Source organism: Ambystoma mexicanum, chromosome 11 (genome assembly GCF_040938575.1).
Source record: "Ambystoma mexicanum isolate Mex_15411 chromosome 11, UKY_AmexF1_1, whole genome shotgun sequence".
Classification (NCBI taxonomy): domain Eukaryota; kingdom Metazoa; phylum Chordata; class Amphibia; order Caudata; family Ambystomatidae; genus Ambystoma; species Ambystoma mexicanum.
Genome location: NC_090934.1, coordinates 1,477,961,417 through 1,477,987,557, shown reverse-complemented (window position 1 = coordinate 1,477,987,557; position 26,141 = coordinate 1,477,961,417). Strand labels below are relative to the sequence as shown.

General features: G+C 52.2%; 1 protein-coding gene across 2 annotated transcripts in view; it reads right to left on the bottom strand.

Annotated features, from left to right (window-relative positions):
* The window catches only part of FES (FES proto-oncogene, tyrosine kinase), a 474,871-nt gene that overhangs the window by 175,318 nt on the left and 273,412 nt on the right, over nt 1-26,141 (bottom strand). For both annotated transcript variants that reach the window (XM_069625186.1, XM_069625187.1), the window contains exon 6: nt 6,371-6,508. In XM_069625186.1, coding sequence (XP_069481287.1) covers nt 6,371-6,508 — 138 coding nt within the window. The remainder of the gene's footprint in view (nt 1-6,370; nt 6,509-26,141) is intronic.

The window sequence follows — 26,141 nt, the reverse complement described above, 5'->3', positions numbered from 1 at the left end:
CAGAGATATTCCCATGCAGAGGGCCTCCCATGCAGAGATCCTCCCATGCAGAGATCCTCATGTGCAGAGATCCTCCTACCTAGAAATCCTACTGTGCAGAGACCCTCCCGTGCAGAGATCTTCCTGTGAAGAGATCCTCCCATGCAGAGACCCTCCCATACAGAGATCCTCCTATGTAGAGATCCTCCCGTGCAGAGACCTTCCTGTGCAGAGATCCTCCCATGCAGAGATCTTCCTATGTAGAGATCCTCCTGTGCAGAGATCTTTCCATGCAGAGAACCTCCTGTGTAGAGATCCTCCTGTGCAGAGATCTTCTTGTGCAGGGATCCTCCCGTGCAGAGATCTTCCTATGCAAAGATCCTCCTATGTAGAGATCCTCCTGTGCAGAGATCTTCTTGTGCAGAGATCCTCCCGTGCAGAGATCTTCCTATGCAGAGATCCTCCCGTGCAGAGCTCTTCCTGTGCAGCGATCCTCCCTTGCAGATCCTCCCGTGCAGAGATCCTCCCCTGCAGAAAGAAATATATTTGTTTGCCATTTCTGGTGAAGGCTGCGATACACCTTGAGGGCACGAGAGCAGACACTCCACAAGACGCAGCGACTCATGTTTCCAAACAATGAGGCGGGCGAGGGCCTGAGGCGGTAAACTGGCAAACAGCCTATTTTGATAGATTTGCTGATCATTTTGAACTAAGCTAGAAGGTGGATTGTGGCAACTGTCTGAGGAATGTAAGCAGGGGGCGAACAAGAACGTGCTCCTAATCGATGGATGTCTGGAGGGAAAAAGGTCTGCGGCAGCGCCACGTCTGGAAGAAATAGTTCGGTCCTATTGTGCTTTCATTATGTACTTCCAAGGCGGAAGAATAAGGCCGCAACATTTACTTGTTAAAAATCAACAGTGCTTCAGCAGGTAGCACTGTGTCAAGGGCAGGCTGGGGTTGGGATGCGGGGTTGGGCTGGGGTTGGGCTGGGGCTTGGGCGCTGTGGGTTGTGGGGGTTGGGCGCTGGGGGTTGGGCTGGGGTTGGGCCAGCTCCACTGCTGAGTGCTTCAGCTGGTATAACTGTGTAAAGGGCAGGCTGGGGGTTGGGCTGAGGGCTGGGATGGCCATTGGGATGCGGGGTTGGACTGGGGTTGGGCTGGGGCTTGGGGGCTGTGGGTTGTGGGGGTTGGGCGCTGGGGCTTGGGCGCTGTGGGTTGTGGGGGTTGGGCGCTGGGGGTTGGGCTGGGGTTGGGCCAGCTCCACTGCTGAGTGCTTCAGCAGGTATAACTGTGTAAAGGGCGGCTGGGGGTTGGGCTGAGGGCTGGGATGGCCATTGGGATGCGGGGTTGGACTGGGGTTGGGCTGGGGCTTGGGGGCTGTGGGTTGTGGGGGTTGGGCGCTGGGGCTTGGGCGCTGTGGGTTGTGGGGGTTGGGCGCTGGGGGTTGGGCTGGGGTTGGGCCAGCTCCACTGCTGAGTGCTTCAGCAGGTATAACTGTGTAAAGGGCAGGCTGGGGGTTGGGCTGAGGGCTGGGATGGCCATTGGGATGCGGGGTTGGACTGGGGTTGGGCTGGGGCTTGGGGGCTGTGGGTTGTGGGGGTTGGGCGCTGGGGCTTGGGCGCTGTGGGTTGTGGGGGTTGGGTGCTGGGGGTTGGGCTGAGGGCTGGGATGGCCATTGGGATGCGGGGTTGGACTGGGGTTGGGCTGGGGCTTGTGGGCTGTGGGTTGTGGGGGTTGGGCGCTGGGGCTTGGGCGCTGTGGGTTGTGGGGGTTGGGCGCTGGGGGTTGGGCTGGCGTTGGGCCAGCTCCACTGCTGAGTGCTTCAGCAGGTAGCACTGTGTCAAGGGCAGGCTCGGGGTTGGGCTGAGGGTTGGGATGGCCATTGGGATGCGGGGTTGGGCTGGGGCTTGGGCGCTGTGGGTTGTGGGGGTTGGGCGCTGGGGGTTGGGGGGGTTGGGCGCTGGGGGTTGGGCTGGGGTTGGGCCAGCTCCACTGCTGAGTGCTTCAGGAGGTATAACTGTGTAAAGGGCAGGCTGGGGGTTGGGCTGAGGGCTGGGATGGCCGTTGGGATGCGAGGTTGGGCTGGGGTTGGGCTGGGGCTTGGGCACTGTGGGTTGTGGGGGTTGGGCGCTGGGGGTTGGGCTGGGGTTGGGCCAGCTCCACCGCTGGGTGCTTCAGCAGGTAGCACTGTGTCAAGGGCAGGCTGGGGGTTGGGCTGAGGGTTGGGATGGCCATTGGGATGCGGGGTTGGGCTGGGGCTTTGGTGCTGTGGGTTGTGGGGGTTGGGCGCTGGGGGTTGGGGGTTGGGCTGGGGTTGGGCCAGCTGCACTGCTGAGTACTTCAGCAGGTATAACTGTGTAAAGGGCACTGGGGGTTGGGCCAGCTCCACTCACTGCTGAGTGCCTCAGCAGGCAGCACTGTGTAAAGGGCAGGCTGGGGGTTGGTCTGAGGGTAGGGATGGGGGTTGGGCGTTGGGTGCTGGGGGTTGGGCACTGGGGGTTGGGCCAGCCCCACTGCTGAGTGCTTCAGCAGGTAGCACTGTGTCAAGGGCAGGCTCGGGGTTGGGCTGAGGGTTGGGATGGCCATTGGGATGCGGGGTTGGGCTGGGGCTTGGGCGCTGTGGGTTGTGGGGGTTGGGCGTTGGGTGCTGGGGGTTGGGCACTGGGGGTTGGGCCAGCCCCACTGCTGAGTGCCTCAGCAGGCAGCACTGTGTAAAGGGCAGGCTGGGGGTTGGTCTGAGGGTAGGGATGGGGGTTGGGATGCAGGGTTAGGCTGGGGGTTGGGTGCTGGGGGTTGGGGGTTGGGGGTTGGGGGTTGGGCACTGGGGGTTGGGCCAGCTCCACTCACTGCTGAGTGCCTCAGCAGGCAGCACTGTGTAAAGGGCAGGCTGGGGGTTGGTCTGAGGGTAGGGATGGGGGTTGGGCTGGGGTTGGGCGCTGGGGGTTGGGTGCTGGGGGTTGGGGGTTGGGCGCTGGGGGTTGGGTGCTGGGGGTTGGGGGTTGGGTGCTGGGGGTTGGGGGTTGGGTGCTGGGGGTTGGGTGCTGGGGGCTGGGGGTTGGGTGCCGGGGGTTGGGTGCTGGGGGTTGGGGGTTGGGTGCTGGGGGTTGGGTGCTGGGGGCTGGGGGTTGGGTGCTGGGGGTTGGGGGTTGGGTGCTGGGGGTTGGGTGCTGGGGGTTGGGGGTTGGGTGCTGGGGGTTGGGGGTTGGGTGCTGGGGGTTGGGTGCTGGGGGTTGGGTGCTGGGGGCTGGGGGTTGGGTGCTGGGGGTTGGGTGCTGGGGGTTGGGTGCTGGGTGCTGGGGGTTGGGTGCTGGGGGTTGGGTGCTGGGGGTTGGGGGTTGGGTGCTGGGGGTTGGGGGTTGGGTGCTGGGGGTTGGGGGTTGGGTGCTGGGGGTTGGGGGTTGGGTGCTGGGGGCTGGGGGTTGGGTGCTGGGGGTTGGGGGTTGGGTGCTGGGTGCTGGGGGTTGGGGGTTGGGTGCTGGGGGTTGGGGGTTGGGTGCTGGGGGTTGGGGGTTGGGTGCTGAGTGCTTTACATGCTCATGATACAGTCACTAGCTCGCTAGGCCGGATGGTGGTGTGGAGGGAGATGGAAGCCGGAAATGAGGAACCAACGGACCATAAATGTATCTTTAGTGGTCATAGGATAAGCAAATATACCCAGATATATAATCCAGTAGCGATGCGGCTGGGCATCGTCTGGAGGCGATGAACGCCCCAGAGCCCCGGGTTCATAAGACCCATCTTGAAGCAAGTCACACTCAGAAGGCTCTGAATTTCTGGGGTGAGGGAATTGCAGTGATGGGGGGACATGAGGGTGATGGAGCCAACAAGTGGGAGGCGGCCTAAGGTGGACGGGTCAAGTGTATGTGAAGGAGCGTAGACTGCGAAGGGTGGGATGAGAGATTTTCTAGAGTGAGACTTGCGATGGGATGTGTTTCCGGAATGTTCTGGAGGCCAAGCCTAGCAGCTGTAGAAGTGTTGTACAGGGTGCGGGTGAGCTCAGCTAGCTCGAGAGCAGCGTGCGCTGTACAGGGTGTGGGTGAGCTCAGCTAGCTAGAGAGCAGCACGCGCTGCATAGGGTGCGGGTGAGCTCAGCTAGCTCGAGAGCAGCAGGCGCTTCACAGGGTGCGGGTGAGCTCAGCTAGCTCGAGAGCAGCGGGCGCTGCACAGGGTGCGGGTGAGCTCAGCTTGCTCGAGAGCAGCAGGGCACTGTACAGGGTGCAGGTGAGTTCAGCTAGCTCGAGAGCAGCAGGCACTGTACAGGGTGTGGGTGAGCTCAGATAGCTCGAGAGCAGCGGGCGCTGCACAGGGTGCGGGTGAGCTCAGCTTGCTCGAGAGCAGCGGGGCACTATACAGGGTGCAGGTGAGTTCAGCTAGCTCGAGAGCAGCAGGCACTGTACAGGGTGCGGGTGAGCTCAGATAGCTCGAGAGCAGCGGGCGCTGCACAGGGTGCAGGTGAGCTCAGCTTGCTCGAGAGCAGCGGGGCACTATACAGGGTGCAGGTGAGTTCAGCTAGCTCGAGAGCAGCAGGCGCTGCACAGGGTGTGGGTGAGCTCAGAAAGCTCGAGAGCAGTGGGTGAGCTCAGCTAGCTCGAGTGCAGCGAGGCCCTGTACAGGGTGCAGGTAAGCTCAGCTAGCTCGAGAGCAGCGTGCGCTGTACAGGGTGTGGGTGAGCTCAGCTTGCTCTAGAGCAGCGGGGCTGTACAGGGTGCAGGTGAGCTCAGCTAGCTCGAGAGCAGCATGGCACTGCACAGGGTGTGGATGGGCTCAGCTAGCTCGAGAGCAACGGGGTACTGCACAGGGCGAGGATGAGCTCAGCTAGCTCGAAGTAGCGGGGTGCTGCACAGGGTGCAGGTGAGCTCAGCTAGCTCAAGAGTAGCATGGCGCTGCACAGGGTGCGGATGGGCTCAGCTAGCTGGAGAGCAGTGGGGTGCTGCACAGGATGTGGGTGAGCTCAGCTAGCTCGAGAGCAGTTGGGTGCTGTACATGGTGCGAACGAGCTCAGCTAGCTCAAGAGCAGCCTGGTGCTGCACAGGGTGTACAGGGTGCGGGTCAGCTCAGCTAGCTCGAGAGCAGCCGGCGCTGCACAAGGTGTGGGTGAGATCAGCTAGCTCGAGAGCAGCAGGGTGCTGCACAGGGTGTGGATGAGCTCAGCTAGCTCGAGAGCAGGGAGGGAGCTGTACAGAGTGCACAGGGTGCGGATGAGCTCAGTTGGCTAGAGAGCAGCAGGCACTTCGCAAGGGTGCGGGTGAGCTCAGCCTGCTCGAGGGCAGAGGGGCGTTGTACAGGGTGCAGATGAGCACAGCTAGCTCGAGAGCAGTGGGCGCTGCACAATGTGCGGGTGAGCTCAGCTAGCTCGAGAGCAGCGAGCACGGTACAGGGCGCTCAGCTAGCTTGAGAGCAGTGCGCGTTGTGCAGGGTGCGGGTGAGCTCAGCTAGCTCGAGAGCAGTGAGTGCTGTAGAGGGTGCGGGTGAGCTCAGCTAGCTCGAGAGCATCAGGCGCTGTACAGGGTGTGGGTGAGTTCAGCTAGCTCGAGAGCAGCAGGCGCTGTACAGGGTGTGGGTGAGCTCAGCTAGCTCGAGAGCGGCAGGCACTGTACATGGTGCGGGTGAGCTCAGCTAGCTCGAGAGCAGCAGGCACTGCACAAGGTGCGGGTGAGCTCAGCTAGCTCGTGAGCAGCAGGCGCTGTACAGGGTGCGGGTGAGTTCAGCTAGCTCGAGAGCAGCAGGCGCTGTACAGGGTGCGGGTGAGCTCAGCTAGCTCGAGAGCAGCAGGCGCTGTACAGGGTGCGGGTGAGCTCAGCTAGCTCGAGAGCAGCAGGCGCTGTACAGGGTGCGGGTGAGCTCAGCTAGCTCGAGAGCAGCAGGCGCTGTACAGGGTGCGGGTGAGCTCACATCCTCTGACCTTTTGTGGCAGCTCACCTGTGGCTTCTTGTTCATGCACTAGCTTGTAAATACTGAACTTAAGTATTATTCAGCCATCCTCCCTTTCTGCGGGGTGTTTGTGCTTCCCCCTCTGTCTTCATTCCTACCATTGACTATTACCCCTCAACTTACACACTTCAAGGGTTCCCACCTACAGTGCAGGGCATTTCGGTGCTTCTGACCTTCTCAGGGCCCCTAGCAGGAGCCATGGGCCCCCGGAGCAATCACTGCGGTGTACTGGTGCATAGCAGTGCCTCGAAGCACTAGAAAGCAGCCAGAAGGAAGCAGCCCAGCAGTGTGGGCCTCTGGAGGAGTCTGGCACAATTACCCCCAGCCCCAGATTCCGTGACTACCACTCAGAGTGTGTAGGAGCGACTGCCACAGTCCGTTTCTCTTCTAGAATCTCTGCAGTGTAAACCTCCTTTCCATAGTGCCCCGAGATGCCCCTCCCCCCCTTGCCAGCACAGTACCTGTTAGTCTGGCAGAAGTGGTCGTACTCAGTGGCTGGGTTAATGTTCTGGATGGCCTGGGCAATCTCCTGGTGCACGGCCAGCACTTCCTCCTGCACCAAGCTCGTGATGTCATAATATTCCTGCAGGATGCCCTTCCTGCAGAGGAGGAAAACATGGCGGATGAGAGACACTGAAGCCTCCATTCAGCAAGTCTAGAAGCAGGCTTTTGGTGCATTTCCTGGGTGTCTTGCCATAAAGAAGCATTTGAAAGCAAGTAATGAAAAGGTCTAGCGACTGAGAATAACAGGAAAAGGTAAAATAGAAAGAAAGGGGAGGGGTCAAAACATAGAAGGAAAAAGGGGAAGAAGAGTGGAAGATATGGCCAAGAGACAGGAACGCCGAGGATGGAGGCGACAAGCCATGCATGTGACGCAGGAGACATCAAGGAAGATCTCAAGAAGAGTCAACAATGAGTTCAAACTGATGCCTAAGGCAGACACAAGGGAGGGGCAGACAGATAGCTACACACAAACAGAAATAGCGGGGCATCCAGACATGGCTGGGCACAGTCATTGGGCAGCGGGGTCGAGAAGGAATCGATTCATTCCATGTTGAAGAAAATCAAACGGTCAACCAGCCATGAGAATGATAGGCAGCGTGCGGAGTATGGTAGGCAGCGTGCAGAGTGCGGTAGGCAGCGTGCCATCCCTACAGGAAGTGGCTATGAGGAATTGAGTGTCTAGCGTGAGCAAAGTGCATGATGTTCCCAAGTGCACCCTGGCAGTTGACCCGAGCAAGTCGTCCTTCCAGGTCAAGAACGGGTTGCCTACTTGAGTGGCACTGTAGAGTAGAAGATGAAGGCACTTCATTCAGGAGGCTCCAAGGAGAGGGATTCTGATCGAGGCTATGAGGAGATGCCATCTCCAGGGAGTGTGTGGTGGATAGATCAGAGTTGAACGACTGATAAAACAGCTGAGAAGACCAGAAGGAAGGTGCAGAGAATGTGAAGGCTCATTAACACTGTGCCCTGGGAATAGCAATAATCACCCAGTTACATGCTCCAACCAGCAAGCAGGGAAGACCAGAAGGAATGTGCAGGGAATGTGAAGGCTCATTAACACTGTGCCCTGGGAATAGCAATAATCACCCAGCTACATGCTCCAACCAGCAAGCTGGGAAGACCGGAAGGAAGGTGCAGAGAATATGAAGGCTCATTAACACTGTGCCTTGGGAATAGGAATAATCGCCCGGTTATGTGCTCCAACCAGAAAGCTGCACTGTGCCCTGGGAATAGCAATAATCACCCAGTTACATTCTCCAAAGAGCAAGCTGGGAAGACCAGAAGGAAGGTGCAGAGAATGTGAAGGCTCATTAACACTGTGCCCTGGGAATAGCAATAATCGCCCAGTTACATGCTCCAGCCATTAAATGCTCCAGCTAGTGAGCTGCACTCTGCCCTGGGAATAGGATTAATCGCCCAGTTACATGCTCCAACCAGCAAGCTGGGAAGACCAGAAGGAAGGTGCAGAGAATGTGAAGGCTCATTAACACTGTGCCCTGGGAATAGGAATAATCGGCCAGTTACATGCTCCAACCAGCAAGCTGGGAAGACCAGAAGTAAGATGCAGAGAATGTGAAGGCTCATTAACACTGTGCCCTGGGAAGAGGAATAATCGCCCAGTTACATGCTCCAACCAGCAAGCTGGGAAGACCAGAAGGAAGGTGCAGAGAATGTGAAGGCTCATTAACACTGTGCCCTGGGAATAGGAATAATCGCGCAGTTACATGCTCCAACCAGCAAGCTGGGAAGACCAGAACTAAGATGCAGAGAATGTGAAGGCTCATTAACACTGTGCCCTGGGAATAGGAATAATCACCCAGTTACATGCTCCAGATAGCAAGCTGGGAAGACCAGAAGGAAGGTGCAGAGAATGTGAAGGCTCATTAACACTGTGCCCTGGGAATAGGAATAATCACCCAGTTACATGCTCCAACCAGCAAGCTGTGAAGACCAGCAGTAAAATGCAGAGAATGTGAAGGCTCATTACACTGTGCCCTGGGAATAGAAATAATCGCCCAGTTACATGCTCCAACCAGAAAGCTGGGAAGACCAGAAGGAAGGGGCAGAGAATGCGAAGGCTCATTAACACTGTGCCCTGGGAATAGCAATAATCGCACAGTTACATGCTCCAACCAGCAAGCTGGGAAGACCAGAAGGAAGGTGCAGAGAATGTGAAGGCTCATTAACACTGTGCCCTGGGAATAGGAATAATCGCCCAGTTACATGCTCCAACCAGCAAGCTGCACTGTGCCCTTGGAATAGGAATAATCGCCCATTTACATGCTCCAACCGGCAAGCTGGGAAGACCAGAAGGAAGGAGCAGAGAATGCGAAGGCTCATTAACACTCTGCCCTGGGAATAGCAATAATCGCCCACGTACATGTTCCAACCAGCAAGCTGCACTGTGACCTGGGAATAGGAATAATCGCCCAGTTACATGCTCAAACCAGCAAGCTGGGAAGACCAGAAGTAAGGTGAAGAGAATGTGAAGGCTCATTACCACTGTGCCTGGGAATAGGAATAATCACCCAGTTACATGCTCCAACCAGAAAGCTAGAAAGACCAGAAGGAAGGGGCGGAGAATGCGAAGGCTCATTAACACTGTTCCCTGGGAATAGCAATAATCGCACAGTTACATGTTCCAACCAGAAAGCTGGGAAGACCAGAAGGAAGGTGCAGAGATGGCGAAGGCTCATTAACACTTTGTCCTGGGAATAGCAATAATCGCACAGTTACATGCTCCAGTCAGCAAGCTGCACTGTGCCCTGGGAATAGGAATAATCACCCAGTTACATGCTCCAACCAGCAAGCTGGGAAGACCAGAAGGAAGGTGCAGAGAATGCTTAGGCTCATTAACACTGTGCCCTGGGAATAGCAATAATCGCACAGTTACATGCTCCAACCAGCAAGCTGGGAAGACCAGAAGGATGGTGCAGAAAATGTGAAGGCTCATTAACACTGTGCCCTGGGAATACCAATAATCGCCCAGTTACATGCTCCAGCCGTTACATGCTCCAGCCAGTGAGCTGCACTGTTCCCTGGGAATAGCAATAATCGCCCAGTTACATGCTCCAACCAGCAAGCTGCACTGTGCCCTGGGAATAGGAATAGTCGCCCAATTATGTGCTCCAACCAGCAAGCTGGGAAGACCAGAAGGAAGGTGCAGAGAATATGAAGGCTCATTAACACTGTGCCTTGGGAATAGGAATAATCGCCCGGTTATGTGCTCCAGCCAGAAAGCTGCACTGTGCCCTGGGAATAGCAATAATCACCCAGTTACATGCTCCAAAGAGCAAGCTGGGAAGACCAGAAGGAAGGTGCAGAGAATGTGAAGGCTCATTAACACTGTGCCCTGGGAATAGCAATAATCGCCCAGTTACATGCTCCAGCCATTAAATGCTCCAGCTAGTGAGCTGCACTCTGCCCTGGGAATAGGATTAATCGCCCAGTTACATGCTCCAACCAGCAAGCTGGGAAGACCAGAAGGAAGGTGCAGAGAATGTGAAGGCTCATTAACACTGTGCCCTGGGAATAGGAATAATCGGCCAGTTACATGCTCCAACCAGCAAGCTGGGAAGACCAGAAGTAAGATGCAGAGAATGTGAAGGCTCATTAACACTGTGCCCTGGGAAGAGGAATAATCGCCCAGTTACATGCTCCAACCAGCAAGCTGGGAAGACCAGAAGGAAGGTGCAGAGAATGTGAAGGCTCATTAACACTGTGCCCTGGGAATAGGAATAATCGCGCAGTTACATGCTCCAACCAGCAAGCTGGGAAGACCAGAACTAAGATGCAGAGAATGTGAAGGCTCATTAACACTGTGCCCTGGGAATAGGAATAATCACCCAGTTACATGCTCCAGATAGCAAGCTGGGAAGACCAGAAGGAAGGTGCAGAGAATGTGAAGGCTCATTAACACTGTGCCCTGGGAATAGGAATAATCACCCAGTTACATGCTCCAACCAGCAAGCTGTGAAGACCAGCAGTAAAATGCAGAGAATGTGAAGTCTCATTACACTGTGCCCTGGGAATAGAAATAATCGCCCAGTTACATGCTCCAACCAGAAAGCTGGGAAGACCAGAAGGAAGGGGCAGAGAATGCGAAGGCTCATTAACACTGTGCCCTGGGAATAGCAATAATCGCACAGTTACATGCTCCAACCAGCAAGCTGGGAAGACCAGAAGGAAGGTGCAGAGAATGTGAAGGCTCATTAACACTGTGCCCTGGGAATAGGAATAATCGCCCAGTTACATGCTCCAACCAGCAAGCTGCACTGTGCCCTGGGAATAGGAATAGTCGCCCAATTATGTGCTCCAACCAGCAAGCTGGGAAGACCAGAAGGAAGGTGCAGAGAATGCAAAGGCTCCATAACACTGTGCCCTGGGAATAGCAATAATCACCCACTTACATGCTCCAACCAGCAAGCTTCACTGTGCCCTGGGAATAGGAATAATTGCCCAGTTACATGCTCCAACCAGCATGCTGGGAAGACCAGAAGGAAGGTGCAGAGAATGTGAAGGCTTATTAACACTGTGCCCTGGGAATAGCAATAATCGCCCAGTTACATGCTCCAACCAGCAAGCTGGGAAGACCAGAAGGAAGATGCAGAGAATGTGAAGGCTCATTAACACTGTGCCCTGGGAATAGGAATAATCGCCCAGTTACATGCTCCAACCAGCAAGCTGGGAAGACCAGAAGTAAGGTGAAGAGAATGTGAAGGCTCATTAACACTGTGCCCTGGGAATAGGAATAATCGCCCAGTTACATGCTACAACCAGAAAGCTGGAAAGACCAGAAGGAAGAGGCGGAGAATGCGAAGGCTCATTAACACTGTGCCCTGGGAATAGCAATAATCACACAGTTACATGTTCCAACCAGAAAGCTGGGAAGACCAGAAGGAAGGTGCAGAGATGGCGAAGGCTCATTAACACTGTGCCCTGGGAATAGCAATAATTGCACAGTTACATGCTCCAGTCAGCAAGCTGCACTGTGCCCTGGGAATAGGAATAATCACCCAGTTACATGCTCCAACCAGCAAGCTGGGAAGACCAGAAGGAAGGTGCAGAGAATGCTAAGGCTCATTAACACCGTGCCCTGGGAATAGCAATAATCGCACATTTACATGCTCCAACCAGTAAGCTGGGAAGACCAGAAGGAAGGTGCAGAGAATGTGAAGGCTCATTAACACTGTGCCCTGGGAATAGCAATAATCGCCCAGTTACATGCTTCAACCAGCAAGCTGAGAAGACCAGAAGGAAGGTGCAGAGAATTTGAAGGCTCATTAACACTGTGCCCTGGGAATAGGAATAATCGCCAAGTTACATGCTCCAAAGAGCAAGCTGGGAAGACCGGAAGGAAGGTGCAGAGAATGTGAAGGCTCATTAACACTGTGCCCTGGTAATAGGAATAATCGCCCAGATGCATGCTCCAACCAGCAAGCTGCACTGTGCCCTGGGAATAGGAATAATCACCCAGTTACATGCTCCAAAGAGCAAGCTGGGAAGACCAGAAGGAAGGTGCAGAGAATGTGAAGGCTCATTAACACTGTGCCCTGGGAATAGCAATAATCACCCAGTTACATGCTCCAGCTGTTACATGCTCCAGCCAGTGAGATGCACTGTGCCCTGGGAATAGCAATAATCGCCCAGTTACATGCTTCAACCAGCAAATTGCACTGTGCCCTGGGAATAGGAATAATTGCCCAGTTACATGCTCCAACCAGCAAGATGGGAAGACCAGAAGGAAGGTGCAGAGAATGTGAAGGCGCATTAACACTGTGCCCTGGGAATAGCAATAATCGCCCAGTTAAATGCTCCAACCAGCAAGTTGAGAAGACCAGAAGGAAGGTGCAGAGAATGTGAAGGCTCATTAACACTGTGCCCTGGGAATAGGAATAATCGCCCAGTTACATGCTCCAACCAGCAAGCTGCACTGCGCCCTGGGAATAGGAATAGTCGCCCAATTATGTGCTCCAACCAGCAAGCTGGGAAGACCAGAAGGTAGGTGCAGAGAATGCAAAGGCTCCATAACACTGTGCCCTGGGAATAGCAATAATCACCCACTTACATGCTCCAACCAGCAAGCTGCACTGTGCCCTGGGAATAGGAATAATGGCCCAGTTACATGCTCCAACCAGCAAGCTGGGAAGACCAGAAGGAAGGTGCAGAGATGGCGAAGGCTCATTAACACTGTGCCCTGGGAATAGCAATAATTGCACAGTTACATGCTCCAGTCAGCAAGCTGCACTGTGCCCTGGGAATAGGAATAATCACCCAGTTACATGCTCCAACCAGCAAGCTGGGAAGACCAGAAGGAAGGTGCAGAGAATGCTAAGGCTCATTAACACCGTGCCCTGGGAATAGCAATAATCGCACATTTACATGCTCCAACCAGTAAGCTGGGAAGACCAGAAGGAAGGTGCAGAGAATGTGAAGGCTCATTAACACTGTGCCCTGGGAATAGCAATAATCGCCCAGTTACATGCTTCAACCAGCAAGCTGAGAAGACCAGAAGGAAGGTGCAGAGAATTTGAAGGCTCATTAACACTGTGCCCTGGGAATAGGAATAATCGCCCAGTTACATGCTCCAAAGAGCAAGCTGGGAAGACCGGAAGGAAGGTGCAGAGAATGTGAAGGCTCATTAACACTGTGCCCTGGTAATAGGAATAATCGCCCAGATGCATGCTCCAACCAGCAAGCTGCACTGTGCCCTGGGAATAGGAATAATCACCCAGTTACATGCTCCAAAGAGCAAGCTGGGAAGACCAGAAGGAAGGTGCAGAGAATGTGAAGGCTCATTAACACTGTGCCCTGGGAATAGCAATAATCACCCAGTTACATGCTCCAGCTGTTACATGCTCCAGCCAGTGAGATGCACTGTGCCCTGGGAATAGCAATAATCGCCCAGTTACATGCTTCAACCAGCAAGTTGCACTGTGCCCTGGGAATAGGAATAATTGCCCAGTTACATGCTCCAACCAGCAAGATGGGAAGACCAGAAGGAAGGTGCAGAGAATGTGAAGGCGCATTAACACTGTGCCCTGGGAATAGCAATAATCGCCCAGTTAAATGCTCCAACCAGCAAGTTGAGAAGACCAGAAGGAAGGTGCAGAGAATGTGAAGGCTCATTAACACTGTGCCCTGGGAATAGGAATAATCGCCCAGTTACATGCTCCAACCAGCAAGCTGCACTGCGCCCTGGGAATAGGAATAGTCGCCCAATTATGTGCTCCAACCAGCAAGCTGGGAAGACCAGAAGGTAGGTGCAGAGAATGCAAAGGCTCCATAACACTGTGCCCTGGGAATAGCAATAATCACCCACTTACATGCTCCAACCAGCAAGCTGCACTGTGCCCTGGGAATAGGAATAATGGCCCAGTTACATGCTCCAACCAGCAAGCTGGGAAGACCAGAAGGAAGGTGCAGAGATGGCGAAGGCTCATTAACACTGTGCCCTGGGAATAGCAATAATTGCACAGTTACATGCTCCAGTCAGCAAGCTGCACTGTGCCCTGGGAATAGGAATAATCACCCAGTTACATGCTCCAACCAGCAAGCTGGGAAGACCAGAAGGAAGGTGCAGAGAATGCTAAGGCTCATTAACACCGTTCCCTGGGAATAGCAATAATCGCACATTTACATGCTCCAACCAGTAAACTGGGAAGACCAGAAGGAAGGTGCAGAGAACGTGAAGGCTCATTAACACTGTGCCCTGGGAATAGCAATAATCGCCCAGTTACATGCTTCAACCAGCAAGCTGAGAAGACCAGAAGGAAGGTGCAGAGAATGTGAAGGCTCATTAACACTGTGCCCTGGGAATAGGAATAATCGCCCAGTTACATGCTCCAACCAGCAAGCTGCACTGTGCCCTGGGAATAGGAATAATCACCCAGTTACATGCTCCAAAGAGCAAGCTGGGAAGACCAGAAGGAAGGTGCAGAGAATGTGAAGGCTCATTAACACTGTGCCCTGGGAATAGCAATAATCACCCAGTTACATGCTCCAGCCGTTACATGCTCCAGCCAGTGAGCTGCACTGTGCCCTGGGAATAGCAATAATCGCCCAGTTACATGCTTCAACCAGCAAGTTGCACTGTGCCCTGGGAATAGGAATAATTGCCCAGTTACATGCTCCAACCAGCAAGATGGGAAGACCAGAAGGAAGGTGCAGAGAATGTGAAGGCGCATTAACACTGTGCCCTGGGAATAGCAATAATCGCCCAGTTAAATGCTCCAACCAGCAAGTTGAGAAGACCAGAAGGAAGGTGCAGAGAATGTGAAGGCTCATTAACACTGTGCCCTGGGAATAGGAATAATCGCCCAGTTACATGCTCCAACCAGCAAGCTGCACTGCGCCCTGGGAATAGGAATAGTCGCCCAATTATGTGCTCCAACCAGCAAGCTGGGAAGACCAGAAGGAAGGTGCAGAGAATGCAAAGGCTCCATAACACTGTGCCCTGGGAATAGCAATAATCACCCACTTACATGCTCCAACCAGCAAGCTGCACTGTGCCCTGGGAATAGGAATAATGGCCCAGTTACATGCTCCAACCAGCAAGCTGGGAAGACCAGAAGGAAGGTGCAGAGATGGCGAAGGCTCATTAACACTGTGCCCTGGGAATAGCAATAATTGCACAGTTACATGCTCCAGTCAGCAAGCTGCACTGTGCCCTGGGAATAGGAATAATCACCCAGTTACATGCTCCAACCAGCAAGCTGGGAAGACCAGAAGGAAGGTGCAGAGAATGCTAAGGCTCATTAACACCGTTCCCTGGGAATAGCAATAATCGCACATTTACATGCTCCAACCAGTAAGCTAGGAAGACCAGAAGGAAGGTGCAGAGAACGTGAAGGCTCATTAACACTGTGCCCTGGGAATAGCAATAATCGCCCAGTTACATGCTTCAACCAGCAAGCTGAGAAGACCAGAAGGAAGGTGCAGAGAATGTGAAGGCTCATTAACACTGTGCCCTGGGAATAGGAATAATCGCCCAGTTACATGCTCCAAAGAGCAAGCTGGGAAGACCGGAAGGAAGGTGCAGAGAATGTGAAGGCTCATTAACACTGTGCCCTGGTAATAGGAATAATCGCCCAGATACATGCTCCAACCAGCAAGCTGCACTGTGCCCTGGGAATAGGAATAATCACCCAGTTACATGCTCCAAAGAGCAAGCTGGGAAGACCAGAAGGAAGGTGCAGAGAATGTGAAGGCTCATTAACACTGTGCCCTGGGAATAGCAATAATCACCCAGTTACATGCTCCAGCCGTTACATGCTCCAGCCAGTGAGCTGCACTGTGCCCTGGGAATAGCAATAATCGCCCAGTTACATGCTTCAACCAGCAAGTTGCACTGTGCCCTGGGAATAGGAATAATTGCCCAGTTACATGCTCCAACCAGCAAGCTGGGAAGACCAGAAGGAAGGTGCAGAGAATGTGAAGGCTCATTAACACTGTGCCCTGGGAATAGGAATAATCGCCCAGTTACATGCTCCAACCAGCAAGCTGCACTGCGCCCTGGGAATAGGAATAGTCGCCCAATTATGTGCTCCAACCAGCAAGCTGGGAAGACCAGAAGGAAGGTGCAGAGAATGCAAAGGCTCCATAACACTGTGACCTGGGAATAGCAATAATCACCCACTTACATGCTCCAACCAGCAAGCTGCACTGTGCCCTGGGAATAGGAATAATGGCCCAGTTACATGCTCCAACGAGCAAGCTGGGAAGACCAGAAGGAAGGTGCAGAGAATGTGAAGGCTTTTTAACACTGTGCCCTGGGAATAGCAATAATCGCCCAGTTACATGCTCCAACCAGCAAGCTGGGAAGACCAGAAGTAAGATGCAGAGAATGTGAAGGTTCATTAACACTGTGCCCTGGGAATAGGAATAATCACCCAGTTACATGCTCCAACCAGCAAGCTGGGAAGACCAGAAGTAAGGTGAAGAGAATGTGAAGGCTCATTAACACTCTGCCCTGGGAATAGGAATAATCGCCCAGTTACATGCTCCAACCAGAAAGCTGGAAAGACCAGAAGGAAGGGGCAGAGAATGCGAAGGCTCATTAACACTGTGCCATGGGAAGAGCAATAATCGCACAGTTACATGTTCCAACCAGAAAGCTGGGAAGACCAGAAGGAAGGTGCAGAGATGGCGAAGGCTCATTAACACTGTGCCCTGGGAATAGGAATAATCACCCAGTTACATGCTCCAACCAGCAAGCTGGGAAGACCAGAAGGAAGGTGCAGAGAATGCTAAGGCTCATTAACACCGTGCCCTGGGAATAGCAATAATCTCACAGTTACATGCTCCAACCAGCAAGCTGGGAAGACCAGAAGGAAGGTGCAGAGAATGTGAAGGCTTTTTAACACTGTGCCCTGGGAATAGCAATAATCGCCCAGTTACATGCTCCAACCAGCAAGCTGGGAAGACCAGAAGTAAGATGCAGAGAATGTGAAGGTTCATTAACACTGTGCCCTGGGAATAGGAATAATCACTCAGTTACAAGCTCCAACCAGCAAGCTGGGAAGACCAGAAGTAAGGTGAAGAGAATGTGAAGGCTCATTAACACTCTGCCCTGGGAATAGGAATAATCGCCCAGTTACATGCTCCAACCAGAAAGCTGGAAAGACCAGAAGGAAGGGGCAGAGAATGCGAAGGCTCATTAACACTGTGCCATGGGAAGAGCAATAATCGCACAGTTACATGTTCCAACCAGAAAGCTGGGAAGACCAGAAGGAAGGTGCAGAGATGGCGAAGGCTCATTAACACTGTGCCCTGGGAATAGCAATAATCGCACAGTTACATGCTCCTGTCAGCAAGCTGCACTGTGCCCTGGGAATAGGAATAATCACCCAGTTACATGCTCCAACCAGCAAGCTGGGAAGACCAGAAGGAAGGTGCAGAGAATGCTAAGGCTCATTAACACCGTGCCCTGGGAATAGCAATAATCTCACAGTTACATGCTTCAACCAGCAAGCTGGGAAGACCAGAAGGAAGGTGCAGAGAATGTGAAGGCTCATTAGCACTGTGCCCTGGGAATAGCAATAATCGCCCAGTTACATGCTCCAGCCAGCAAGCTGTGAAGACCAGAAGGAAGGTGCAGAGAATGTGATGGCTCATTAACACTGTGCCCTGGGAATAGGAATAATCGCCCAGCTACATGCTCCAACCAGCAAGCTGGGAAGACCAGAAGTAAGATGCAGAGAATGTGAAGGCTCATTAACACTGTGCCCTGGGAATAGAAATAATCGCCCAGTTACATGCTCCAACCAGAAAGCTGGGAAGACCAGAAGGAAGGGGCAGAGAATGCGAAAGCTCATTAACACTTTGCCCTGGGAATAGCAATAATCGCACAGTTACATGCTCCAACCAGCAAGCTGGGAAGACCAGAAGGAAGGTGCAGAGAATGTGAAGGCTCATTAACACTGTGCCCTGGGAATAGAAATAATCGCCCAGTTACATGCTCCAACCAGCAAGCTGCACTGTGCCCTCGGAATAGGAATAATCGCCCATTTACATGCTCCAACCGGCAAGCTGGGAAGACCAGAAGGAAGGTGCAGAGAATGCGAAGGCTCGTTAACACTCTGCCCTGGGAATAGCAATAATCGCCCACGTACATGTTCCAACCAGCAAGCTGCACTGTGCCCTGGGAATAGGAATAATCGCCCAGTTACATGCTCCAACCAGAAAGCTTGAAAGACCAGAAGGAAGGGGCGGAGAATGCGAAGACTCATTAACACTGTGCCCTGGGAATAGCAATAATCGCACAGTTACATGTTCCAACCAGAAAGCTGGGAAGACCAGAAGGAAGGTGCAGAGATCGCGAAGGCTCATTAAAACTGTGCCCTGGGAATAGCAATAATCACACAGTTACATGCTCCAGTCAGCAAGCTGCACTGTGCCCTGGGAATAGCAATAATCGCCCAGTTACATGCTCCAACCAGCAAGCTGAGAAGACCAGAAGGAAGGTGCAGAGAATGTGAAGGCTCATTAACACTGTGCCCTGGGAATAGGAATAATCGCCAAGTTACATGCTCCAACCAGCAAGCTAAACTGTGCCCTGGGAATAGGAATAATCAGCCAGTTACATGCTCCAAAGAGCAAGCTGGGAAGACCAGAAGGAAGGTGCAGAGAATGTGAAGGCTCATTAACACTGTGCATTGGGAATAGCAATAATCGCCCAGTTACATGCTCCAGCCGTTACATGCTCCAGCCAGTGAGCTGCACTGTGCCCTGGGAATAGCAATAATCGCCTAGTTACATGCTCCAACCAGCAAGCTGCACTGTGCCCTAGTGTCATGTCCACGCGTACGATCGGTCCACGACCATACGCGTATAGCCCTTTAAGAACGCTGCAGCCAGGTGCCTGGAAGGTGGCATGGCAACGTTGGCATCCCGTCCTTTCCTGTTCCTGGTATCGTCAACGTCGAGTAGCATGTAGCGTCATCACATGACCTGTTTTTAAGCACCTCCCACTTGTTGCCCAGTGCTTCTGATTTGCATTAGTAGCGTTACGAAAGTTTCTTGTGTTTTTCCTTGTTTCCTTGCCCTGGTTTTTCCTCTGCTTGCTTCTGGAACTCTTGTGCTTTGACCCGGACCGTTTATTGGATTTTCGCCTTGGTTTGCCCCTTGCTACGCCTCTGCTGCATCTGTGTTATGACCATGGAAAGCTAACAGAACTGCCTTGCTTCTGGCCCTCTTGTTGTTCCGCTCTTCGATCTCGATCTTGTCCATCTCTGAACAGTGTCTTCTTCTGCAGAATTTGCGATTCATGAACTTTGGATACTTTGGAGTTTTCTGGGATATTTCGGAACACTGACTTTTGTACACGGACTAGAGACTGCCTCAGTGTACTTAGGCGTCCTCGTGCCGTCCGGTTAGGCTGTGTTTCTTCCCCTGGAGACCGGACCTGTCCCACCTTGCCTCTCTGATTGGAACTTTCAAAGACTGCACAGACTTTACTCCGGTAAGCCCGTAAGGGGTTTTCTTGTCTATTTGATTTAGCCTTGGATAAGGGGAGGGGGCCTAGACTTGTATTGACTAGTACTTTCAATAATGCATCTCGTCTAACTGTATACCATTGCAAACTACTGTCTGGGTTCCCAAAAGAGTGGTTGTCCTGCATATGCACATTGTGATTAAACCTCGCGCTTCGCTTGTAGGTTCACTGTGTGTTCCTGTCCTGCGCATCCCGTCTTGCCTTCCCGACATCGGCTTCTACGACACTGATCCTCTAGAAGCAGTCTCCTAGTGCAACACACGGATCTCATCTGGTATCCTTCTTTCCTCTGATTAGCTGCTCTGGTTGTCTGATTGAACACCAGAGGGGCACATCAGGTGGAAGAATTCGTCCACTACACTACGTGGGCAACTCGGATCCTGACATAATCAGATGCCTTACTATGGATGCCAATGAGGCATTGGCCACTATTATGCAACTAGTGGCAGATTTGCGTAACGATATGACGGTGGCTCATAGAGCTACGCAACGTCGCATAGACGAGTTGCAAGCAGGTTTTCAATCCCTTGGGGCCGAAGCCCCCGCCATCGCTTCCGGCTCGGGTGTGGTGCCTCCACAACACGGCACTGGACCTGTTTATATGACCGCCCAGTTTCCCTTAGCCCCACCGGAGCGCTTCAATGGTGACCCCAAGGCTTTCCGGACCTTTTTGAATCAGTGTAGGCTGCACTTTCTGTGCCGACCTGCCTCCTTCCCGGATTCTACTACTAAGGCATCATTTCTGTTGTCTCACTTGGGGGGAACGGCAGCTGCCTGGGCTAATCCGTTACTGGAGGAAGGGAGTCATCTTCTCTATAACTGTGATGCTTTGATCGACACTATGAGTCGAGTATTTGACACACGTTATGCCACACAGACTACTGATCTGGAACTACTTGGTCTTCAGCAGGGAAACATGTCCCTATTATCGTATTTAGCCAAGTTCAATCAGCTTGTGTCAGAGACAGGGTGCCCCCAAGAGAAGAAGGCCTCTTTGTTTTATAAAGGCTTATCAGACTCCCTTAAAGACACTCTAGCTACCGTTTCCGTAGTATCCACGGCTTTCAATGAACTGTTGGATTTGGTTCTCCAGATCGATTCTCGACAGGCAGCTAGGAAGGGAGAAAAGAGAGGTATACCTCCAGTTGTCCCTGAAACCCCTCTACCTGCTCCTGGATCCACAGAGCCTATGCAGATAGGGGCAGTCAGGGCCCCCTTATCCGCCGAAGTCAGGAAACATCGGAGAAAGAATGGTTTATGTTACTATTGTGGATCATCAGAACATTTGCTGCGAGAATGTCTTAAAAAGCCCACCAAGAAACAGGGAAATGCCAAAACCCGGTGACTGAAGGGATCCAGACGCCGGGTGGTTCCTCTGTTGGTCCCACGTTATATAGCCCCTACTGCTTGTCGGTTTCTCTTTCGGCTGTTGAACTTGAGAAACTTGATGTGGTAGTGATTTTGGATTCAGGAGCTACAGGAAACTATGTGGATGCTTCTTATGTTAAGGAACTGGGTTTACCAGTGGTTCCCAAATCATGTCCTGAAGAGGTGAACGCAGTTGATGGTTCCTCGTTAATATCAGGTCTGGTAACAGAACGTACGACCGATCTCGTTGTGACTACGGAGTGTGGCCATCAGGAGGTTATAGCGTTCGATTTAATCGCTGCACCACAGTTCAAGATTATTCTAGGTTTACCTTGGTTGAGGTTGCACAACCCCTCTGTGGATTGGCATTCCAGAGAGATTAGTTTCTTCTCAGACTATTGTGGAAACAATTGTTTGACAACCCACTTAAACACGGTCAGTCCGAGTCAGATACTCTCAGAAAATGTTCATACTGTAGGGGCAGTTACTAACACTGTACTTCCTCCTATGTATAAGGAATATTGGGACGTCTTTGCGCCCGCGGGGCGGATGTACTTCCACCGCACCGGCCTTATGACTGCCCAATTAAGCTTGTCCCTAGAGCCAAGATTCCGTCCGGGCGTATTTATTCCCTGACCCCAAAGGAGGATTTAATCTTGAAGGATTACATTGAGAAGTCCTTGAAGTCTGGCTTCATTCGACCTTCACGTTCACCTGCTGCCTCCCCTATGTTCTTCGTCCCCAAAAGAGAAGGGGATCTCCGCCCATGTATCGATTACAGGGAACTTAATGCGGTCACTCTCCGAAATCAATACCCCATTCCTTTTATTTCGGTCTTACTAGACCAATTGGGTTCAGCTAAGCTCTTCACTAAACTGGATTTGAGGGGGGCATATAATTTGGTGCGTATACGTCAGGGTGACGAGTGGAAGACCACCTTCAAGACCAAGTATGGTCTTTTTGAATACTGCGTCATGCCATTTGGCCTCTGCAACGCCCCGGCAACCTTCCAATATTTCATCAATGAGGTTTTTCACGACATGTTGGACCAGTACCTAGTCGTTTATTTAGACGACATATTGATTTACTCGCCATCTATCTCCACTCATGTCACTCATGTTTCTAGTGTGCTCCAAAGATTAAGAGAGAATAACCTATACGCCAAATTGGATAAGTGCATGTTCCATGTGTCTGAAGTGGAATTCCTAGGCTATAATGTCACTAGCCAGGGGTTACAGATGAGTCGGTCCAAAGTAGCGGCCATATTGGATTGGAGCTGCCCTAACACACGAAAAGCCCTGCAATCATTTCTAGGGTGTGCAAATTTTTATCAGCGTTTTGTCCATGGGTTCTCTGCTATTGTGTCTCCGCTTACAGAATTAACCAGCAGCAAGCACGAGTTTAAGTGGACTCAGGAGGCCCAACAGGCCTTCGAAACCTTGAAATCTGCTTTCACTTCAGCTCCAGTGCTCCAGCATCCAAACCCATCCCTGCCATTCATCGTGGAAGCCGACGCTTCCAACATTGCCTTAGGAGCAGTCTTATCACAACATTGCCCGGAGACCGCCGTTTTGCACCCGGTTGCCACCATTCCAGAAAACTCACACCCTATGAGAGAAACTATACTTTCACTGAGAGGGAACTTTTGGCCGTTAGGGATGCCTTTATGGTATGGAGACATCATCTCCTGGGCACCCCTGAACCGGTTCAAGTGTTCACTGACCACAGGAACCTCTTAGCCCTTCAATCAGAGAAATGTACAACGGCACGCCATGCTAGATGGCATGAGTTCTTTGCCATGTTCAATTTTACCATTACTTATCGTCCAGGATCTTTAAATTCCAAGGCCGATGCCCTCTCTCGTCTCCATGGAGATTCCGAACCATCCAATCTTCAGGGTGCGCTGTTGTTACTGAATCAAGTAGTGTGCGGGTGTACGTTACGTCCCTCCCTAAAGGCATCAATCCAGAAATGGGTCTCTACCAGTCCTCCAGAAGTCTCTGCCCACGGATTGGAGATCATTTGTTCTTTGCCATACAAACAGGGAAAGCTCTATCTACCTGATTCAGACACACGGAATACAGCCTTGCAATGGTGCCATGACTCTGCTTTGGCTGCGCATCCCGGAATGCAGAAAACCATAGACCTTTTGAGAAGATGGTGCTGGTGGCCTTCTATGGCTCGGGACATTAAGAACTATGTAGCCTCCTGTGCTGTGTGTGTTCAGTGCAAGCATCAACGTGGTAAACCTGTGGGTTTGTTGCAACCTATGCCTTTACCCGACACTCCCTGGAAAATGATTTCTAGGGATTTTGTTGTGGAGCTTCCATTGGTCGAGGGGTATGACACTATCTGGGTCGTTATCGACTATTTCTCCAAAATGGCACTTTTTGTACCCTGTCGTGGTGTACCAACTGCTCCAGCACTGGCTGAACTGTTCTTAAGGAACGTGTTTCGATTATTCGGTCTGCCTTCGGTAATAATTACGGACCGCAGGTCCCAATTCACCTCCCGTTTCTGGAAAGCCTTGACCATGTCCTTGGGTATTGACGGCAGATATTCCAGTGCTTACCATCCCCAGACTGATGGACAAACCGAGCGGTTAAACGCCACCATGGAACAGTATCTACGTTGCCTTACCTTTCAACGTCAGGATACATGGGTGTCTGTTCTCCCTATGGCAGAATTCGCCTATAACAATTCACTACATGCCATGACACGCTTGTCCCCCTTCTTTGCCCTCTATGGACAACATCCTCGCTCCTTGCCTAGTATTACTGATCTGCTTCCACACAATCCTGCGGCCTTTGGATGCCTGCGAAAACTATCAGGCAATCATGTCTTTGTTAGAAAACAGCTACTGCAGGCCCAGCTCCGAACCAAAAAGCATGCTGATGCACGCCGTGCCCCAGCCCCGGAGTATCTTCCGGGCATGAAAGTGTGGTTATCTTCAAAAAACCTTCGCATTCCAGGCCGGAAAACCCTGCTGCCTCGGTTTGTGGGCCCCTACAAGGTTTTACAAGTTATCAATCCAGCCGCTATCCGCCTGGACCTTCCTGCTACATGGAAAATACACCCAGTGTTTCATGTATCCTTGGTAAAACCATGTCACCCAGCGGCCAGACTGCCTTCGCGACCTCTGCCTATTAAGGTACAGGGGACAGATGAATACGAAGTGGCAGCAATCTTGGATACTAAAGTTCGACGGGGCAGACGCCTCTATCTGGTCGATTGGAAAGGGTACGGTCCGGAGGATCATACCTGGGAACCTACGGAAAACATCCATGCCCCTGTTCTTCTGGCACGTTTTTGGTCCGCCGGCGGGTGAGGGTTCCTTTGAGGGAGGATACTGTCATGTCCACGCGTACGATCGGTCCATGACTATACGCGTATAGCCCTTTAAGAACGCTGCAGCCAGGTGCCTGGAAGTTGGCATGGCAACGTTGGCGTCCCGTCCTTTCCTGTTCCTGGTATCGTCAACGTCGAGTAGCACGTAGCGTCATCACATGACCTGTATTTAAGCACCTCCCACTTTTTGCCCAGTGCTTCTGATTTGCATTAGTAGCGTTACGAAAGTTGCTTGTGTTTTTCCTCGTTTCCTTGCCCTGGTTTTTCCTCTCCTTGCTTCTGGAACTCTTGTGCTTTGACCCGGACCGTTTATTGGATTTTCGCCTTGGATTGCCCCTTGCTACGCCTCTGCTGCATCTGTGTTATGACCATGGAAAGCTAACGGAACTGCCCTGCTTCTGGCCCTCTTGTTGTTCCGCTCTTCGATCTCGATCTTGTCCATTTCTGAACAGTGTCTTCTTCTGCGGAATTTGGGATTCATGAACTTTGGATACTTTGGAGTTTTCTGGGATATTTCGGAACACTGACTTTTGTACACGGACTAGAGACTGCCTCAGTGTACTTAGGCGTCCTCGTGCCGTCGGGTTAGGCTGTGTTTCTTCCTTTGGAGACCGGACCTGTCCCACCTTGCCTCTCTGATTGGAACTTTCAAAGACTGCACAGACTTTACTCCGGTAAGCCCGTAAGGGGTTTTCTTGTCTATTTGATTTAGCCTTGGATAAGGGGAGGGGGCCTAGACTTGTATTGACTAGTACTTTCAATTATGCAATGCCAGTGGTTAAGATTCAGTCTAACCCTTCCAGCCATCACCTCTTTGTTTTTGTCTCGTCTAACTGTATACCGTTGCAAACTACTGTCTGGGTTCCCAAAAGAGTGGTTGTCCTGCATATGCACACTGTGATTAAACCTCGCACTTCGCTTGTAGGTTCACTGTGTGTTCCTGTCCTACGCATCCCGTCTTGCCTTCCCGACATCGGCTTCTACGACACTGATCCTCTGGAAGCAGACTCCTAGTGCAACACACGGATCTCATCTGGTATCCTTCTTTCCTCTGATTAGCTGCTCTGGTTGTCTGATTGCAACACTAGAGGGGCACATCAGGTGGAAGAATTCGTCCACTACACTACGTGGGCAACTCAGATCCTGACACCTGGGAATAGGAATAATCGCCCAGTTACATGCTCCAACCAGCAAGCTGGGAACACCAGAAGGAAGGTGCAGAGAATGTGAAGACGCATTAACACTGTGCCCTGGGAATAGCAATAATCACCCAGTTACATGCGCCAACCAGCAAGTTGAGAAGACCAGAAGGAAGGTGCAGAGAATGTGAAGGCGCATTAACACTGTGCCCTGGGAATAGGAATAATCGGCTAGTTACATGCTCCAACCAGCAAGCTGCACTGTGCCCTGGGAATAGGAATAGTCGCTCAATTATGTGCTCCAACCAGCAAGCTGGGAAGACCAGAAGGAAGGTGCAGAGAATGCAAAGGCTCTATAACACTGTGCCCTGGGAATAGCAATAATCACCCACTTACATGCTCCAACCAGCAAGCTGCACTGTGCCCTGGGAATAGGAATAATCGCCCAGTTACATGCTCCAACAGCAAGCTGGGAAGACCAGAAGGAAGGTGCAGAGAATGTGAAGGCTCATTAACACTGTGCCCTGGGAATAGGAATAATCGCCCAGTTACATGCTCCAACCAGCAAGCTGGGAAGACCAGAAGTAAGATGCAGAAAATGTGAAGGCTCATTAACACTGTGCCCTGGGAATAGGAATAATCGCCCAGTTACATGCTCCAACCAGCAAGCTGGGAAGACCAGAAGTAAGGTGAAGAGAATGTGAAGGCTCATTAACACTGTGCCCTGGGAATAGGAATAATCGCCCAGTTACATGCTCCAACCAGAAAGCTGGAAAGACCAGAAGGAAGGGGCAGAGAATGCGAAGGCTCATTAACACTGTGCCCTGGGAATAGCAATAATCGCACAGTTACATGCTCCAGTCAGCAAGCTGCACTGTG